The sequence below is a fragment of the Anolis carolinensis genome, chromosome 5 (assembly GCF_035594765.1).
Source record: "Anolis carolinensis isolate JA03-04 chromosome 5, rAnoCar3.1.pri, whole genome shotgun sequence".
Classification (NCBI taxonomy): domain Eukaryota; kingdom Metazoa; phylum Chordata; class Lepidosauria; order Squamata; family Dactyloidae; genus Anolis; species Anolis carolinensis.
The window spans coordinates 21,124,190-21,145,085 of record NC_085845.1 but is presented as its reverse complement, the minus strand read 5'-3'; the positions used below and the strand labels follow the sequence as shown (position 1 = coordinate 21,145,085).

General features: G+C 40.7%; 1 protein-coding gene across 4 annotated transcripts in view; it reads right to left on the bottom strand.

The window, feature by feature from the left end:
* grid2 (glutamate ionotropic receptor delta type subunit 2) overlaps positions 1 to 20,896 on the bottom strand; it is a 1,070,019-nt gene that overhangs the window by 366,468 nt on the left and 682,655 nt on the right. For all 4 annotated transcript variants that reach the window (XR_010007023.1, XM_062983639.1, XM_062983641.1 and 1 more), the window contains exon 5: positions 627 to 680. Coding sequence is in view for 3 of the 4 variants with exons in the window: in XM_062983639.1 (XP_062839709.1) it covers positions 627 to 680 (54 nt within the window). In the remaining variant the exon portion in view is untranslated. The remainder of the gene's footprint in view (positions 1 to 626; positions 681 to 20,896) is intronic.

Genomic DNA, 20,896 nt, shown 5'->3' with positions numbered 1-20,896 from the left:
TTTTTAAAATGATTTTTGTGATCTTTATAGCTGGAAATGGGGAATTAGATTGATGTGTCAGAAGTATCAAAACTAACACTATGGGTTTTAGTTGACTTGGTAATAATATTATGCTTTATTTTCTGTTTTAGATATCAATATAACATCCTTTACTCCACATTTCTGATAAGTGGAAGAGGTCTAGTGCATGATGTTGAGGTAATATTTACAGCACAGGTAGAAAACTATTGTGTAATAATCAGCTTGTATGCAAAAACTTTTGAAGGGCTATTGTTGATTTACAGTAAGGTTCACAGCTCTGCCTCTATGAAGAGAATGAATTGCAAAAGGTTTTCATGGTTTGTTGTTAACCTTTATTTAAAATGTCTCCAAAAATTAGCAGGTCTAATAAAAAGAGCAGCAAGATCTCCACAGCTACACTCAGCAGGGGAGAGTGATTCATTGATGTTATTCAGACTCCAGAGTTCTTTCATTTTTGTCTTTCGCCCTTATTAAAACACCATTCCCACCCACCAATGTGTCTGAACTTTACTGCTATTGCTGTTTCTTGCTGGGAAAGTCACAGCCAGCTTGCATACTTCTCACTATGGATAAAAAACAAGATTCCATTTTTGGCTGACAGTTACCTCATTTATAATGATCCAGTGACAGTCAAAAGCAACCAAATTGGCTTCCACAACCTGAAACAGAAAACAAACCAGCCATCAGTCATCTTAGCTATATGAAAGGCAATGACTAGTAAACAGATCTTTGTTCACAAATGACCAGGCAGCAGAAGGACAAAATGGGAAAAGTGAAAAGCACCAGCTCTGCAAAGAACTTTCTGTTCAGTTGAGACAGAGGGACCCTTTAAAGAAGATGCTGCCAATGAATTTGGGTTATTGTTTGGCTTGCTAATTAAAACCTAGGAGTACAGTGAATGTCCAATGCTGAAGAAAAAAATAGACCACTTTCCATTCATTTGTGGGTTTAAAGAAAATATCAAAATGCTGGGAAGTATGCTGGAAAACAGTAAGAGTTTCATGCTCCGTATAGCGTTTTCGGTATATTTGGGTTGTTCATCTTTCCCCCTTCCTTGGAGCAACTGGTCTTGTATCTTTAAGATGGAAGGCAGCTCTGCATGATGCTGATTGGATGGATGTTTGTAACTAAACCAGTATGTAAACAGGCTATAGACTTTAGCTACTCTGTCTGTGGGCCAATAAATTAGGTGGGAACCATTCACCAAATTTCTCCCACAGCTTCTTTAGTGTCAGGGCTTGTTAACAACAGTTGAAACATCTAACAAAAAGTATAAAATACATTTCAGTGTATTAACTATTTTCTTAGATTCATAAAAATTTACATATTTGATTTTAAAAAGTAGAGTAAAAATATCTGAATTCGGAAAATGGAACCTGACAGATTAGTCCATAGTAGCCAAAATTGTTAAGTGTTTGTAAAAGTTTGAATTTTCCCTTTTCAAACACTGGAGCAGATTTAGTGTCTCTATCCCTTTAAAAAAAAAAGAGGTGGGGAGGGGGCTCAAAACTGACAGGCAGCTTGTTATGAATTATGCTTATTTGCATGTACGCTTTTACAAAACAACAAAAACACAGAGTGCGATGAATAATAATAAAATAATACACCACCTAAATTAGTTGACGTCATGACTGCTATCAAGACTGCTATCAATACAACGAGTATTATATAATTGCTCAAAGTATATTAATACATCAAAGAAAGGGATATGTGTGTGTGTGTGTGTATTAAGTGAATGCAAAGATGGGTAGATAAATGGACCAGAATAATTTCAGACTGGTCGTTCCTCTATGGTTTAATTATACAAGAGAGTTGGTGTCCTCATAGAAACATAGAATTGGAAGAAATCTCAAGGCCATCCAGTCTAACCCCGTGCCATCCTGATACTTTGTGCCTTACAATTTCAGTAGGCTCAGCTTCCCCCTCCCCAGCCTAGTATTAGGAGAGACTCAACCCACCTCCATCCTTTCTGTTTCAGGATCCAAATTATAGGCTCCCCATCTGTAAATCAGATAATGTATGGAAATACAGCATGGTCATCTTCATGCTAGAAATTGCTGTCCCATCTGAATTGTTTCAGTTCATTTTTGGAAAAAAAATACCAAAAATTTGACTGAAGCATTTGCCCAACCATTTATTCCAGGCTCATCTTACAGTTTTAACATATAGCCTGGATGCACAGATTAAATAGCAGGACAGTTTATACAATCTGGTTGGTAAACAGGTGTCCAGAGCCTAATGCATGTGTGGACATCAGTCAGATGGGAGGTGCTGTGCTGATTTCAAACACGTAAAACCACTTTATATATTAAGACTGAAATGGATGATTGGAATAAATGCCCTGTTCACAAAATCCACAAGAGCTCTGACTGACCCTAAGATAGATAGTAGTGAAAAGAACCCAAGAAGGTCCCTGCTGGATCAGATAAAGTTTTGTTCTTGTCCAGTATATATATATTTTTTTGTTCATCAGGGAGAAAAGACCTCAAAGATACAGACAGAATATGCATGAAAAAAGCCCTTCTCCATTCTTTGTCTTCTGCTTGGCATACAGAATACAGCTTGGAAAATTACTCTATCAGTTCAAGTAATTCAAGTTTGACCAGCATCCACCTACCAGCTGGTTGGCCCTGTAGTGCTATCTAATATGCAAAACCAGTCTATATGCTAAGAGATTACTTATCTCAATTGCTTCTGCTTATTATTCTGTTTTATTCTTGCAAAAAGTGGAGATAGAACAGATGTCACCATAAATGTGGAATATATGGGTGGCCTCTATCATATTCTATACCTCCCCTTTTTTTTCTATTGTATTTGCAGGTGGGAGAACAGACTCTCTATATGAAGGTGTCCATTTGCATCTGCTATCCTTTTACATAAAACATTTTTATAAAAACAAGCACATCAATGGGCTTATAAAGCAACCTGGGTCTAACCTAATGTGCCTGATTCCTTTTACGTGCCTGACTCCTTTTTCAACTACTCCATTATTGCACTAAATATTGGTTGCTAATAGTTTGGTATTTTTCCTTCATGGCTTTGCTGATTCTGAACTCATTTGATCTTGGCTGTAAAACTGTTTGCTTTAAACATATTTCTTTAGTGGTAGAACAATAACTTATGACTTGCCTGCATGCCTTTGCTTCTGGTTTGAGTTCTTTTGTGCTGAAACTGAGTTCCATGTCTAACCCCCCTTGATGTGACATTAATCACCTGATTGGGAAAAGAAAATTCACTTGGGCAGTTATGGATATGTAGCCACCAAAGTTAGGCAGCTCAATCTAGCCAACACCCATTTACCGGGGAGCAGCCACGCCAATGAACAGGAGTGTGTTCCCCAGTTCATTGAGAAGTTTAATAATAATAATAATAATAAAAATAGCTTTTTTTATCCATCTCCCCGAGGGGATTTGGGGCAGCTTACATGGGGCAATGTCCAGGTAGTTACAGTCATTAGAAAATAAAACACATCAAATAAAATACAACTATACATGTAAACATAGTAAAATAACAATGACATCTAAACACACAATTTAAAAACCTGAGCAAGATTCATAAAAGCAAACTAGGTCAAAGTGTATTGGTGCATATATTGTAAACTGGAAAAGAGGTAGGTGACCATAGTGCTACAGTTAATAGGAAAACTTGGGATGAGGTAGACAATTGGACTGATGCTCCCACTACACTCTTTTATGTGCTGAATACAAAATAGTCTAGAATGTGTAACTGTGGGTTATACATTCACAACTGAGTAGATTCTGGACAACTGGTAATTTTGTAATGCTTTATGTAACATTCACTTGGTTTTTTTGTTTGTGTGTGTGTGTGTGTGTGTGTGTGTGTGTGGTTTTTTTTTTTTTGTTCCTTTTAAGGAAGTGAGGCGCTTCTAGAACAATTTGAGAGATCTCACCTATTTCAATTTTGGGATATTTCCCTAACCATTTCAGATGAATATGTACATTAAAAGCTATAGAACAAAGATTAAAATATATTACAAAGAAAACATAAATTTCAAATTCATAGTTTAACATTGACTGGATAGGCCTACTGAGAGAGATAGGTCTTTAATTGTATTTTCAATTCTGACAGCTAATTTAGCTGTCAAATCTCTTCCAACAGATCATTCCTAAAAATTACAAAAAGTAAAAAAGTAACATAGTCTCTTAGTGGTTTATTCTTTTGAAACTGTGGGAACTAATAATGGTTTCCTTTAAAAAGTAACTTTTCAATCCCCATATTTTTGTGTTAACATCTAGTGCACCATATCTGCTCTGAATCTTAAAAGATGTATTTGTGCATTTATGTGTATTAATGATTCTATATTCTTCTCTTCCTTTCTCCAATTTTTATTGATTGTGCTTATGTTCATATGTACCCAATAAATAAATGGCAGAAGAGCTGCCAGTCTGGTGAAGGAGAAAGAAGGAGAAAGAAAAACCTTCCTGCATACCTAATATATCTAACACTTTATTTAACACCACCTGATAAGAAGTGATCTGGGAAACATTACAATTTCACTGTCCTTCACTCTAGCTCCATTCATCTAGCTCATTATAATAATAAGGGGAAAATTGACAGAGGCCTAAGATTTCCCTTGATCAGCTGTTATTAGGAACAAGTTTACACATTCATTATTATATTAAAAGAGCTTTACAAAAAATATCTAAAGACAGTGCTAAGACAGCCCAGATCCAATTATCTGTCAGTGCAGCAGTCATTAGTTGGACAAGACATGCCTTTTACATTCATGACCCAATGTTCCACTGCGCCCTTGTCTCCCCCTGAGCTTGCAGTTTTCTTCATTTCGGAAGTCCACTGCAACATCATCAGAGAGGCAGGAGTGCAAATGGGATTATACTAATGAATAGAGAGGACTGCTGGAGAAGTGCAGGACATTTCAACATTACTAAACTCTCTTTAGTAATTTGCATAGAAGTTCACACAAATGCAAAAGGGAATAAGAGTTTCTCCTACGCAATTTTAGCTTTAACAGGATAGAAAGAAGCTGATGGAATGTTTTAAAGGTGCCAGGTCCATCTGCAAAGAGCCCTGGATGTTGAATATCTAAAGTGATATGCTTTGCTGCCTGATGTAAAAGATAGCAATGCTGCCTCTACTTCCAAATTCATGCAGTGATAATGATTTTTCTTTAAGACTGATGATGGTATAAATTTATAAACAGCACCTGAAGTGGAAAGCTGGTTTAGGAGAGTCAAGATCAATCTGTGTGGCACAATAAGGAATGATATGTAGTTTTGTGAAGTCATTAGGGAACTTTTGTTATTTAGCATCAGATGTCTGAGGCAGCTGACTCAGGGCCCTTCCAGACAGGCCCGTGTTAATGTGGGGTTTGAGTATTGGTAGTGTTTAAATGAAATTTGTGCCTTGTCTGTATTGCATACTGATTGCATCATCCAGAGTGTACTATAGTCTGGAAAGAGTTAATTACTAAGAAGCTGTGATGTCTTTGATGTGTGGCTGGAACTGGGGAGTGTCCAGACACAAGTGTTTGTGCATTGCTGATTGCATCAGTTCTGTTCACTTTTGAGTTGAGTGCTGTCTGCCTAGAGTCCTGTGTTCGTCTGCAAGTCTGTTCATCTTGTTTATTACTGCTTACAGTAAAACTTTGTATATAGTTTTACCAACGTCTCTGATGTCTCTTTTTCTGCGTTCCACTGACTCCATCCAACTACTGCTACACTGCAATTACTCTGACAGCCCCAAGCACAGAACCTGTCTCGCTTTTACCTGAGACATCCAAATGAGAGGACTGGCCAGAAAATCAGGTGTCCAGATCATTTCACATGGATTTTCTACACTGTGAACTGCTCCAGTAATGTCTGAACTTGCCTCTGCAAATAAGTCATGTTTTGATACCAGATTGCAAACTACAACCAGAAGAGATGGTTGTCTTAAGAAGTCTGGTTTCTTTGTAGTGATTTCTAATGTAGCATCTGTGCCTTATGCCTTATATGTTTCCCCAGGTATCCATGCTGAAGCATCAGCTAATGCAAAGGGCAGAAGAGAAATAATCCAGGAGACAAAAGTGTGGTTTGTTTAATTATCTGTCATGGTTTAAACAACAAACCATGATTAATAGAATTAGAACTTATCATGATACATTTTTGCAACCTCAGATTCTGGCTGATCGTATGCCTTCTGCTTGATTGAACATGCAAAAGTCCCTGCAGGTTTTACAAACCACATTCAATGAGACAAATAGCTCATACCATTGTATACCTCATTGCCACTCACCAAAGTTTTATGAGGCTTTGTCCAGCAAGGAAGAATAATCATGACAAAGTCTAGGCACAGATACCATGGGAAACTCTATTAGAGCAGATATAGAGACATCTAAAAATGTAATGGCTCACACCTCAGAGAGTTGTGAGTGTTTGGAATTCATCTGCCTATATTGTTGCCCTTGTGGCACAAGTAGTATTCTGAACATATAAAAAGGAGGGACTGAATGGAAATTTCCATATGAAACAGAGTCGGTGATGGTGCTGTTTATGCAACTCACATCTTGGAATCAGAAAAAAGAAAGAGACCAGAAGTAGAAATGGAGCTTAAATGTAGAAGGGATTCCTAATGGGAACTGGAAGTGCATATAAATCCTATAATCTATCCCCCAGTGTATGTCAAATGAAATAGTATTAACCCCTGGCAAACCCTTTCCATAAATCCTTCTGAAAATATGAATGGTTTTCAAATACACTTAAGCATTTTGCTTTAGAAATTAAAGTAAAAGGCCTAAAGGCATATCAAACTTAGTAGGTCTAGCCTGAAATCTGTGAAAAAAGAAATAATTTCACTTAACTACCAAATATGTATTTGGCACCTTCAAGATGAAGATATACTGAATATGATTTTCTATCATGTTTCTTATGAGGAAAACTAATAAATAGGCAGGCACTTTCATGCCAACAACTTACCTATTGCTGCTCCAAGCAAGCTAGATAAATTACTGCAACTTGCTTCTGGGATGAAAAAAATCACTGCATGTCTTACAAATGTTTTCCATTTCTTTTTGGTTAGGATAATTAATTAAAATACATGCATATCTTCTTGTTTCTGTTCCCAAAAAATGAACAATGAGTGTAGGCTGTTAGCAATTGTGGGAATTGAAGTCCAAAACACCTGGAGGGCCAAAGTTTGCCCATGCCTGGTGTATGCCGTGCTCTACACCACTATGTATAGTAATAGACAGGTACCACTTGAACTGTTATGGCTTCATCTCATGAAATTCTGGGATATGTAGCTTAGTGAAGTACAGTAGAGTCTCACTTATCCAACATAAACTGGCCGGCAGAATGTTGGATAAGCGAATATGTTGGATAATAAGGAGGGACTAAGGAAAAGCCTATTAAACATCAAATTAGGTTATGATTTTATAAATTAAGCACCAAAACATCATGTTGTACAACAAATTTGACAGAAAAAGTAGTTCAATATGCAGTAATGCTATGTAGTAATTACTGTATTTACGAATTTAGCACCAAAATATCACGATGTATTGAAAACATTGACTACAAAAATGTGTTGGATAATCCAGAACGTTGGATAAGCAAGTGTTGGATAAGTGAGACTCTACTGTACTTAAAATTTGCTGATAGCAAAGTCTAGCAGAGAATCCCATGCCTCCACCAATTCTAAGGTTCAATAGGATGCCATTAAAATTCTATAAATCATGCATGGAGCAATGGATTGAAATTACAAGAGTTGCTACCTAAACAATTAGGAAGAACATTACATAAGAGCTGTTCATTCTCTTGTAATATGATGGAGCCTCCTCCTTTGGAAGTTTTTACGCAGAAGCTGGATGCCATCTGCTACGAATGCTTTGATTCTGTATTTGGCATGGCACGGTGTTGGCCTGGATGACAATTGGGGTCTCTTCCAACTCTATGATTGATAGATATAGTCTTTGATTTATTTTCTTTTTTGTTTTACTTACATTGCAAATAAATATGCATAGCAAAAAATTCTTTGAAAGCCCCACACAAACATGATTTAGTTAATAAAGAAAGTACACATAAAATACATTTATCAAGAGAACTGCATTAAGTGTGCATTTCTTGGGAATCCTCATTCCAAAAACCAAGCCAAATATCACAATCTAATCTGAAATAAAGATGCAAAGAAAATGAAGGTGGTGTCTAGAAAAATGTAATGAAACTGAGACAGAAATTTTCGTATATACACTCCCTTTAAGTATATGTGTGTGATCTGCTGTCCACATGGCCTGGTTACTGCCATCTCTGTTTCTTTGCACTTACCAGTGCAGGGAAAAGGGGATGGAGCAGGCCTATGCCACCCTCCCATCACTGTAATGAAGCTGTAGGTTTCCCTCTTGCTTCTTCCTGGTTATGTGGTTTCCTTTGCTGATGTCAAAAAAGGCACCCAGCAATGGCCAGGCGTTCTCATGGAGATTTGTAGCATTCTGGCATTCCCACATGCCCTTCCTCCTTCCCCCATCGGACAGGGACAACGGGACAAGCTGCATTGCCTCTTTCCTCATCAGAGCTACCCAAAACACACTTTACCTTTCACCGTGGCCAAAGAGCGTCTTGTGACACTTCCTCCGCACCTCGAGCATCAATGGGGCAGGGCCTGAGGAGCACCATGTGATGGCACTTGGCAGGCCTATCCCCCAAGTGCTGCAAAGGGGCAATTTGTCCCAGTGTGATGAGGTGGTAGATCAGTTAAGCCAGCCCCCATCTTCTTGATATCATTCCCCTACTGTTTTTGAAAAATGCACTCCACCTTTTCCTTTGGTCACAGGCAGTGGGGCAAACAAGTGAAGTCCGTTTTGTTGTTGTATAGATGGATTCCTCTATCCTGCTTTGCTTGATTTGAGATTTATTTGCCTCACAGATCACATTATCGAATTGATGTCCAGATCTCATCTTTGTCACCTTTCTGCCTTTAGGGAAGAAAAAAAAGGTGCAGATACATCCAAGCACACAGAACTGACACTAACCAGTTCATTGGACTGTGAGATAACATGGACTCCAGTAGCATTTGTGAGAGGTTCTGGAACAAAGATGCTTAGTGTTTCTCCAACTGAAAAGGGGAGCTTGATTTGCTGGCAAAGAGGCATTTGTTGCAACAACACAGAGAGTGGGTATTTAAATAATGGTTATTTCAGCATTTTGAAACCTCCCCCACTAAAACCTCCACACAGAAATGCAAATGAGGCCACATTCTGGCACTTCATGCCTCTCTGCCAGGCAATGCTAACATGGTGAGTTATGTGATATGGGGTTGGTGTTTTGCTGTGTTGAAAGGAATTGGATTCTCCTCAGAAAATAAAGGGAAATTGTTAATCCAAACAATGTTCAGATCATGTCACACATTGCTGTAAAGAAAAAAGAATATCGGTTGCTATTGTATGCTTATGTTGTCACAACTTTACAATCTGGTCTGTGTCAGAGACATTCAGTATTTCTGGCATAACCAAATCATTACATAGTTTTTCAGAGGTGTTGCCACCCTAGACAGGCTGTCCATCTGATATTTGCAACAATTTTGTGATAAATGTGGGTCCAGCAATTTGCATAGCCACAGAACAGAGTTTTTCTTTATGAAGCCACAGTCTCAACATAGATATCTTTGGATGGGCTGATGTAGTACATAAATATTATTCCAAGAATGTGCCTGGTTTAGGGATTAAAGCTGTGAAATAAACTCCTAGAGATTTCCAAACTCTGGACTAAGGAACCGAAGGACTAAAGTTCAAAGCTAACATCCCAAATCAATAGGATAGAATTCAAGATGTTTCATTGGAGCAATGTACAAAGTAGAGCTGTCGCTGCTTGCAGTGATGTCAAGTTTCTTTATATGTTTTCCTATTCAACATAAGAATCTAAATTTAAAAGAAGCCAATCTATATATATAAAAGAGTGATGGCATCAGGGCAGCGGACAAAACAACAAAACTACAGGCCCCCCAACCTCGAAATTTGACAACACAACCCATCATCCACGGTTCTAGGTTGATACAACAAAAAGAAAAGAAAAATAAATTACAGGGGGAGGAATAATAGTTTTTATCCAATTGCTGCCCGTTAGAAGACAACGCCACAGCAACGCGTGGCCGGGCACAGCTAGTTAATTATAAGATAGATGTGTGGTGAAAATATATTTCAAGACATTGCTGAAATATATGCAAAGACATTGGCGTCATCAGCTCTGAGTGGTTTCATAGAGGGGTAACAAAACGTGCTCACCCCATAAGCAAGACAATCAGGGGTTTATTTTTGTTTTCATATATATACTTCATACTGCTTTCCATACATATACTTCATAATACTTTCAAATGCTTTTTCATACCTGTGCCTCATAAATGCTGTCACATTTATTCACTGCTGTTCTGATAATCTATTTTAATGCTTACAAAAGGTATCAATGGCTATAAAAACTTCAAAGAGCATTTGGCACCTTCAAGATTAGCAAATCTGATTTGGCATGAGCTTTTCTGGATAGAAGCACAGTCAGCTCTTCACATTTGCTGGCGTTAGGTATACAGGACCCACATGAAAATTTTAAAAACTGCAAATAAAAATCCCGAGAGAAAACCTCTCTTGGAATTTCTAGGTCTTCCAGCATGGCTGTATGGTTGGCCATAGAATCACCCTGGAGAAATTAGACATTCCTCAAGAGGTGTCCTCTCTAGAAATCTCTAGGCCCTCCAGCACAACCGAGGGAAGCTGATCATAAAATCATGCTGGGTATAGAGCCAGATACACGAAAACAGTCAGACAACCTAGGTCATTCTGGGAAAGATGAAGATTGGTTCAATTAAGACTCCATCTTCTTTAGGAGAGTTCACAAGGGAAAATAGTGGCCCAGATGAGGGGCTTGGGCGAAAGTCTAAACAGACATAGACTAGCTGACAAGTTGAAACGAACTTGCAGGTCTCCCATATGATGAGATAGGGAAAGAGGAACCATACCTGTCACCGTCAGATGCTTCGTGATTCAGCCAGCTAATCAGGTATTGTTAGGAAACACCATGATATTGTGTTGCCATGGGAAAGGACTGCTTCCCTCTCTCAGAATGAATAAAAGTATATTCTGCACTGCAGAGCCTCTCAAAATTTTCCCAGAACTTGGGAAGTGTGGGTGGCTTTTTGTAGAATGCCTTTTCTTTCTTTCTTTCTTTCTTTCTTTCTTTCTTTCTTTCTTTCTTTCTTTTCTTTTCTTTTTTTTTTTTTACTAAAATGCCACTTCATAATGTGTTTTTGTTCAGTTTCAAAGAAGAGAAAAGTACAGGTTGAATACCCTTATCTAGATAACCATAGTTCAAAATACTGTAAAATCCAAAATCACCTACAGTAGAGTCTCGCTTATCCAACATAAACAGGCCAGCTGAACGTTGGATAAGCGAAAATGTTGGAATGACAGCTGACTATACCGCTTGGGGTATTATTGTGCTACACTGCAGATGCTTGGGATTTTTTAAAATGTTTTCTTTGAAATGAAAAAGAAAGTGTCTTAAGTGGTATGTTTGCTTGAGATTGTACAGTTAGTCTGTTTGAAGATTGGAGAGTGAGTGACAGAAGAAAACACTGATAAATTGTTAGGCTTTTCCAAATATTCAGAAGTTTTAGAGTTCCTGCCAGTGACAGATGGTTTCTCTTCACTCCTCTCTTGTCTTCTTGACAGCATTTTCCTGTGCTCTACAAAGTCCCTCCAATGTTCATGCTGTAGAAAACTAATCTGCTTCCTTGCTTCATCCACTTTTGTTCTCATTGGTAGAGTGGCACCCATATCTGATCAAGTGCAAACATATATTTACAGTGCAGTGTGACAATCTGATGTGTTCACCTGTGAAATAGAAGAACCACTACTTCTTTGGCTTAGAAAAAGTCAATATCTAATCAGCCATGTTTTTAGGCTTCTGGTCAGCAGCACGTTTCTCACATTGAGGACAGCTGATAACCCAGTAGACTGTGGCACAATTTCCTTGCAACAAATGTTTTTTTCTTAGTGTTGTTAACTGTCATAAAGTTGTCTCTGAAAGTGCATCTACATGTACCTCATGCCAGTCCAGTCCAGTCCAGTCCCAGGGGCAACTACTTTGGACAGTATGTCTTTTGGCAGCATGCACTGCTTTCTCTACAGTTTTATGATGGATCCCACTGGATCCCATACCACGACAGTGAACTACTTCTGGCAGGAGTCCATCTCAAAATTGTAGAGAAAGCAGTGCATGCTGCCATGGCAGCAACACTGGAAGAATCTTGTGTTCAATGGTGATCGACGGTGGGAAGCTTGGCAGCCAATATTTCCCCATGGGATGTGGCAGAGAGTTAGTCGGTTGATGAGGGGCGTGGGGCAATGCCCCCCGATCCCGCTGGGCACCAACGAAGAGGCCCTGTGTGCCAGAACAGTAGTAGGGCTGAATACAGACCATCCAATTGACTAAAACCAGTTTTGCCTTGCTGAAACTCTCAAGATACCTCAGATGTACAGTGGGGAGGGACATGTGATGAGGTTCCTAAAACCAGGACAATGAAAGAAAAAATGTGTTGTTTGTTGCACTGTTATGAATCAGAAGATTCATTCAATTCCCTCCAGCGCCTCTGCCTGGATTCTCAGAAGTGTGTCTTTTTCCCTTTCTCCACAGTTGCTGTTTTATTAAACTGCTGACATGTTATCCAGCTATCTGCACCGCAGACTCCTGCTGGCTCCACAGCAAGACTGGCCCTTTGTTTCTGTGCCTACACCTTGAATTTCTCAGTGTAGAAATCAGTTTCCAATTTATGTGCATTCTTGCACACCAGAAACTGAAGCTCACAGAAGAGCTACTGCCATCACAGAAAAAAGACTGAGAAGCAGCATTTATCTCTGTTTCCTAATGTGACACATGTACACAAGCAGACACAGACAAATGGACACACATACACACAGAGACACAGGGACAGAATTAACAATAAAATTAACAAACCAATCAAAATGGTGCCTTGGATTTTAAAAATCTTTTAAAAAATGAAGATTTTAGAAATATTTATATTTTTGGGTTGTTTTATTCTATTTTCCATCTTGATCATTTTCCTTGCTATCAGAACAGGCATATTTGTGTAACATAAGGAAATTTTCTAAACTTAAACCTTTCTCTTGGATTGCCAGGCACACTTTATGCCAACCAAGATGTCACCACATGCCACAGCATCTGGGTGCCAAGTTCTCATCTTTCTTGACATAGTGCCCATGAAAACACACACACCAGAGCATCAACATTTTGTGACTATGAGTGTCTGTGGCATTCAATTACTATAAATTCTAACTCCATCAGGTATGACAGCACCTTCCAGATTAATATGTCATCCATCAGTTTTTGGACTTGCCCATAAGCTGCAAAACTATGCTTTGCAGCTTAAACAAGATATGTTTGAATTGAAAGAATATATGGCTAATTGTTCATACTGTAGGGTAAATACATTTAGAACTATGCTTTTTAAAAAATTAGTAAAAGAAGCCCATCACAGATGAATGCAGAAACTTAACAGAGCTGATTTATGGATGCAAAAAGAAATAGAGTAGAAATTGACTGATTTTCCCATGGCCATTCTATCTCATAGTGTGCCACTATTAGGAGAAGGACCTCAAGATATGAAATATTTGTTATGCTATGAGTGCTTTTATATGTAATAGCACAGGGAGAATGAGCTAGCTAAATGAATTTAATGGCAAATGAGTCTCAAATGAGGTGCCCCCGACTCATTTATAATTGCTTCCATGAATGCATGAGATGACCATAGTTAGTCACTATGACTCATGATGAAGCTAATCATATAGTTTAGCACCACTTAGCTGTTTTTATTATTAAAATAGCAGACAACTGCAGCAATGGACCAGATGAGGGTCATTCTCTCAGCAGAGAGGGCTTGATCTCATTGCCCCTGTCACAGGACTGGACTTTACCTTCCATGGCTCCATTATAGGAAGGAAATGACAATTGGTAGACACCACTGCAGTAATCAATAGTAGGCTCAGTAATGAACTCATATTTATGTTTTATTAAACGTATTACAATACATTTTTCCAATTCCCTTCTCGCAGTCACCTAAAATGCTAATTTAATATCCAACTCAGCTGCATAGCGCATACCATGTTAACTGTCTGGATTATCTTTGTACAGGTAGTCCCCAAGTTATGAAAAAGATAGATTATGTAGGTTTGGTCTTAAGCTAAATTTGTATGTAAGTCAGAACAGGTATATTTTAAGTGTAATCCCAGCCCTATCTTTCTATCTTTCTATCTTTCTATCTTTCTATCTTTCTATCTTTCTTTCTTTCTTTCTTTCTTTCTTTCTTTCTTTCTTTCTTTCTTTCTTTCTTTCTTTCTTTCTTTCTTTCAGCTTTGGATAGCATAGGGAAGGATTAATACTCCTACAGCTGTTTGTGCCCCTGTTTAGAAGATTTCACTTAACTTTCTGTCCCTGTAATCATTGGATTTTGAAAAAAAAAAAAAGCTTGTTGTGGAAATAAGTATTGTTGCTAAAGCTTCAGTGGAGACACCCTTTCCCTGTTATAACTCTTTCAGGGGTGAATTTTCCTTTCTAGAGGTAGATTTCTCACACTTCCTGCTGTCACACCCCAGTCTTAACTATGAGTTGTTTGTAAGTTGGAAGTTTGTAATGCGGGGACTGCCTATATTTCACAAACAGTCCATGATTTGTGAAGGACTGCCATATCTCTTTCTGCTGCTTGGAACTGCAAAAAATTAGAGATTTATATCACATGGAGCAACTGCACATGCAGATATCACTGCCCGCCCCAGAATTGTCGTTCTGTAAAGATGGAGAGTGAGAAGAGAAAAGATAGATAGAGCTCAACTTCTTCCTCTCTGCACCCATTATTCTTATCTAGAATACCTGAATAGGATGGTTGTACCATCTTACCATCCTTGGAGAAGGGCTGAGCATTAGCAACCTTAATCTGTAGCCAGCCACTTTATCATGACTTTAGAAAGCAGCTCTACCTTTTACTTCAAATATTTACAAGCACCTCAACTGCCTTTGAAATACTAAATATGCCATCATTGCTGCAAAAGCACAACATCAAGTCTTGGTTATCGTGTATACTTGAACTAAACCTTTATGGTGCAATGAATTGACACAAAGTAATATATATTTATCAAAATGAAGTAAGAGGTAAAATGTGTTTGTTCTGCTTGTGATGAGACCCATAAAGATTCCGTATATGATCCTGTATAAACCCAAGCTTGATAGTACAATGAAAATTTCTCAGATTCACCATCAAGGATGCTATGTGTCTTGGTCTAGTCTCTCTGAGAGAAAATACCTTTTGATCAATGGTTTTACTACAAATTATGCTTTACTTTTATGCCAGCAGGAGCAGCATAAAAAACAGAAAGTTCTTCGCAGTTTTCAGGTACTTTGTCTATTGAGAGCAATTTGTGAAAGGCATTCCCAAAGCATAGACACTTTGATTCAACCCCCCCCCCCCTCCAACACACACACTTTTTAGTGGGGTCTGGGTAATTGTTGAGCCTGTATTCCTTAGTATTAGATTAAATCTGAGCCCTCATAGATTTATTTTATAAAAGAATGAGAACAATATTAGGTATAGGAAAGAGAGAGAATAGAGAGTGAAAAAAAGGAAAACGTTATTGTACTTCCAGTCTATTTTGATGTTATTATTTTCTTACTCTAACTCTATTTGTTTTTGTCTCATCTTATTTCCATTTTCTATTGTCAACCACCTCTGCAAACTTTCTTGATTTTTCTCGAATTAATTATAAGAATATTTCATGTTTCTTTGTCTTAAAAATTGTTTAAATTCTATCCAATCCATGATTTTCTTTGGTTTTCCTTGATGATAAGTTAATAAATGTGTCAATATGTCCATATCCATGATTTCCATTGATTTCATAAGCAATTCATCAATAACTGGAGTTTCTTTTAGTCGCCATTTTCTGGCGTATACTATTCTAGCCGCTGTGGCGAAGTAGTTTAAAAGGATTTCTTTGTTCGTTTCTAATTTTAAGTCCAATATTCCTAAAAGGTAGTACTCTGGTTTCAATTGTAGTTTAACACTTAGTATTTTCTGGGTTATTTTGTGTATTTCCTTCCAATATTTCTTTGCCTTTTCACACATCCACCACATATGGTAGAAGGAGCCTTCTTTTCACATTTCCAATATTTGTTTTTGTCACGACCCAGGCTACAGAGCACCAATAACCATACGCAGAGGCCAGATTCTATCTAATATCTTTATTAAGGAAATATATAAAGTTAATAAAAGCAAATGTAAAAGTTAGTCCAGAAGCAGACCTTTCAGGAAAGGTCAAAATTAGTCCAAGGAAACAATGTCCAATATGAAATATTAAGGTCCAAAGTTGTAATCCAATAACCGAAACACTCACTTTGCCAGGCAAAGTGAGGGGAGATGACAAGGTCCTTTAGTCCATGAACTTGAGCAAGGCTAGGAAATAACTTGATACTTGAAACAAGGCTTGAATCGTGGAACAAGGTAACGAGGAACAAGAACAAGGTCCGTGGAATAACTTGGTAAAATCCGTGAAACAAGGCAAGGTTTAGTCCTGGGAAACAAGGCAAGGTCCGTAGGTAAACAAAGGCTGGGAAACAGGAGCGAAGGCTGGAAACAAGGACAAGGCTTGAGCAGGAACGAGGCTTGAAACGGAGCGCGCTGTTCAGACACAACTCGCTCCGGAGGCTGACGAATTGACTCCGCAAAGTTACTCCGCGGGTAAAACACCTATATAGAGTCTAACTTTCCCGCCGAGAGCAGTTCTCTGGGAACCAGAAGCGAAAGCTAATCTCTGAGACCAGATGTTTGACTCCTTAAAGATTCTCATGGAAAGCAGGCTTAATTGGCCAAATTCTTAGCAATTATTCTAGCACTCCTGCGCGAGGCCGCTTCCAAACCTCTCTGTTGTTTACAAAACTCATGGCGAGAAAACACAGGAGATGTAGCCTCAGTGTTTGTTTGACATACTTCTGGAACATAACCCTCTTGCAGGTGCAAGGTTCCCAGATCTGGCTGGGAAGAATCTGTCTGGGAAGAATCCAGTTCTGACTGGGAAGGTAAAAAACCCAAGTTTTCTTCTTCATCAGGCATCACAATGTCATGAGCAGGACTACAAGGCCCATGGGTCATCACACTATCCCCCTCCTCAAGCCCCCTCCCAAACTGGGACTCTCTCCCCGAGGCGCGAGGTCGTGGCTTGGCGGGATAGGTCTGATGAAAGCGACGGGTTAGATCAGGAGCATGGACTGTGGAGGCGTCTTCCCAAGAGCGTTCCTCAGGGCCAAAACCCACCCAGTCAATGAGATATTGCAGGCGGCGGCGGTGAAAGCGAGAATCCAAAATGTCCTGAACCTCGAACTCGTCCTCCCCATCCACCAAAATAGGGACGGGGGCCGGCCGGTCTACATCTGGCCGCACACCATCCGCCGGAAGGAGCAGGGAGCGGTGAAACACTGGGTGAATGCGCATTGAACGCGGAAGTTGGAGTTTGAAAGTCACGGGGTTTAATTGCGCCACCACTGGATAGGGACCAATGAAACGGGCATCTAACTTCCGGCAAGGGCGATGGGAGGGCAAAAAGCGAGTGGACAGAAAAACCCGATCTCCTACCTTGATTTCGGGGCCCGGCTGGCGATGTTTGTCCGCGTGACGTTTATAGTCCTCCTTGGCTTGTTCCAGTTGCTGGAGCAAAAGTTGTTGCACCGCTGTGAGTTCCTGCAGCCAATCTTCTGCTGCGGGAACTTCTGAAGTTTCAATGACAGGGGGAAAGAAACGTGGATGGAAGCCGTAGTTTGCAAAGAACGGCGTTTCTTTTGTAGAAGCCTGGACTCCATTGTTGTAGGCAAACTCCGACAGTGGTAACAGAGAAGCCCAATTGTCCTGTTGGTAGTTTACATAACAGCGAAGGTACTGTTCCAAAGTGGCATTGGTGCGCTCCGTTTGCCCATCCGTTTGGGGATGATGAGCTGAAGATAAACGAGAGTCTATGCCCAATAGTTTTTGTAGTGCCTTCCAGAAACGAGAGGTGAATTGGGATCCACGGTCTGTGACCAAACTCTTGGGCAATCCATGTAGTCTGAAAACATGTTGGAGGAATAAATCTGCAGTCTCTTGGGCCGTGGGAAGGCCTTCACAGGGAATGAAATGGGCTAATTTGGTGAAAAGGTCCACCACCACTAGGATCGTGGTGAATCCACAGGAAGGTGGTAAGTCAGTGATAAAATCCGCAGAAATTATTTCCCATGGGCGAGATGGGGTAGGAAGGGGGTGTAGAAGCCCTGAGGGCTTCTCCCTTCTTACCTTGGAGCGCTGGCATACTGGGCAGGTGTTGACATATTTTTCCACATCTTTGCGGATCTTGGGCCACCAGAAATCTCTTAGGATCAAATGCATGGTTTTAAATAGTCCGAAATGCCCTGCTGGTTTGCAGTCATGACACAGACGAAGTGCTTTTTCCCTGCCCGGTCCGGGTGGGATATAAACATGATTTCTATAGCAAAGCAGTCCATCTTTAAGCGAAAAGGGAAAATGCAGACCTTGACGAAGTTGGTCCTGCGCCCAGGCATCTGCTTGCTGACTAGCCCTGATTTCTTGAGCACAGATGGGTCCTGGAGTAGAGGGAGTTGAATCAATGGGAGTGGATTTGGTGTTCCCCACTGTGAGCGTGGCAAAGTTCTCGGGTTGTAGTAGTTGGGATTCAAAGGTCTCCTTGCGTCCTGCAGCGTATTCCGGTTTACGTGACAGGGCGTCTGCTTGCTTGGTTTGGGCTGGGGTCACATAATGAATCTGGAAGTTGAAACGTTCAAAGAATAAAGCCCAACGTTGCTGCCTCTGATTTAGCTTGCGGGCAGTTCTTAGATGTTCTAGATTCCGATGATCAGTGTGGACTTCAATGGGAAATTTGGCCCCTTCTAGCCAATGTCTCCAAGTTTCAAAAGCTGCCTTTATGGCTAATAGTTCTTTTTCCCAAATGGTATAGTTCCTCTCTGGTGCGGTAAGTTGACGAGAATAATAGGCACAAGGATGAAGGTGATCTCCCACCGGTTGTAGGAGCACAGCCCCAATTGCCACATCAGAGGCGTCCGCTTGCACCACAAAAAGGGTTTCAGGATCTGGATGCTGAAGGATTGGCTGGGATGTGAATAATTTCTTTAGTTGCTGGAACCCTTTCTCTGCTTGATCAGTCCAGCGGAAGGGCTGTTTCCCACGGATGCAGCTGGTGATTGGGTCAGACCAGCGGGCAAAATCTGGAATGAACTTGCGGTAATAGTTCGCGAACCCCAAGAATCGCTGCACCTCTTTCTTGTTGGTTGGCGCCCGCCATTCCAATACTGCTGAAACCTTTGCCGGGTCCATGGAGAGCCCTAGAGGCGAGATGCGGTACCCCAGGAAATCTACCTCTTGTAGATCAAAAGCGCATTTTTCCAGCTTGGCATAAAGTCCATGATCCCGCAATCGTTGTAACACCATTTTAACGTGGTTCTCATGTTCTGATTGTGATCTAGAAAACACCAAAAAATCGTCCAGGTAGATGATCAAGAACCGATCTAGATAGTCCTGAAAAATGTCATTGACAAAATGCTGGAACGTTGCGGGAGCTCCGCATAAACCATAATTCATAACTCGGGACTCGAATAATCCGAATTTAGTCTGGAAGGCGGTCTTCCACTCGTCCCCTTCTCTGATGCGAACTAGATTATAAGCCCCCCGTAGGTCCAGCTTGGTGTAGACCTTGGCTCCTCGAAGTCGGTCTAGTAGATCCGAGATTAAGGGCAGGGGATAGCTGTTCCGCTTAGTGATATTGTTCAATGCTCTGTAGTCCACCACCAAGCGTAATTCCCCTGACTTCTTCTTCACAAACATCACTGGGGAGGCGGCTGGGGATTGAGAGGGTCTGATGAATCCCTTGCGAAGGTTTGTCTCTATGAATTCCCTGAGAGCTTCTTGCTCTGGTTCAGTCAGGGAGTAGAGATGCCCTCGCGGGATCGGGGCCCCCTCCACCAAGTCAATGGCACAGTCATAAGGTCTATGTGGGGGTAATTTTTCAGCTTCTTTTTCATTGAATACATCCCAATACTCGGAGTACTTCTTTGGCAAGGTGATAATGGGCTCGGTGTCTGTGGCATGGCAGACCTTGGCTACGAGGCAATGGTTTTGGCAGTACTTTGAAGCAAACTGCAGTTCTCTGTTGGACCAGGAGATGCTTGGGTCGTGAAGTGTCAGCCATGGAATCCCCAAAATCACAGGGAAATGGGGAACCTCAGTAACAAAGAAGGAAATCTCTTCCATATGTTCCCTTATCCACATCCTGGTGGGTTCCGACCACTGGCTTACGGGGCCCGTCTTGAGAGGGCGGCCATCGATGGCTTGCACCACACGGGCATTCTTGAAGTCATGATATTGTAATCCCAGAGAGTCGGCATACTCTCTATCAATGAAATTGTTGGTAGCTCCTGAGTCTATCATGGCGTGGATCATGACGGGTCCCTTTTTTGCTGACCATAAGGTGACCACTAGAAGGAACAGGACCCCGGTTGGCGGCTCTTGAATGGGTTTCTTGACCGGGTTGGCGAGCCTCTCTACGCCCGGTCGTTGGCTTCCCCCGCCGGCGGTGTGCCAGCCGCCTCAGACGTCTTCGTCTCCGTGGAGGACGCCGCCGCAAGACGGGCGGCGGGCTTCCCTTTGGCTGGGCACTCTCTGGCGAAGTGGCCCCCATTCCCGCAATACCAACAGAGATTTAGGCGTTGGCGGCGGGCCTTCTCGGCGGCATCTAATCTGGGACGCACATTGCCCAACTGCATCGGCACCTCCTCGCTCCCTCTGGGGTATGGGGATGGTGGTGGGGGTCTCCACA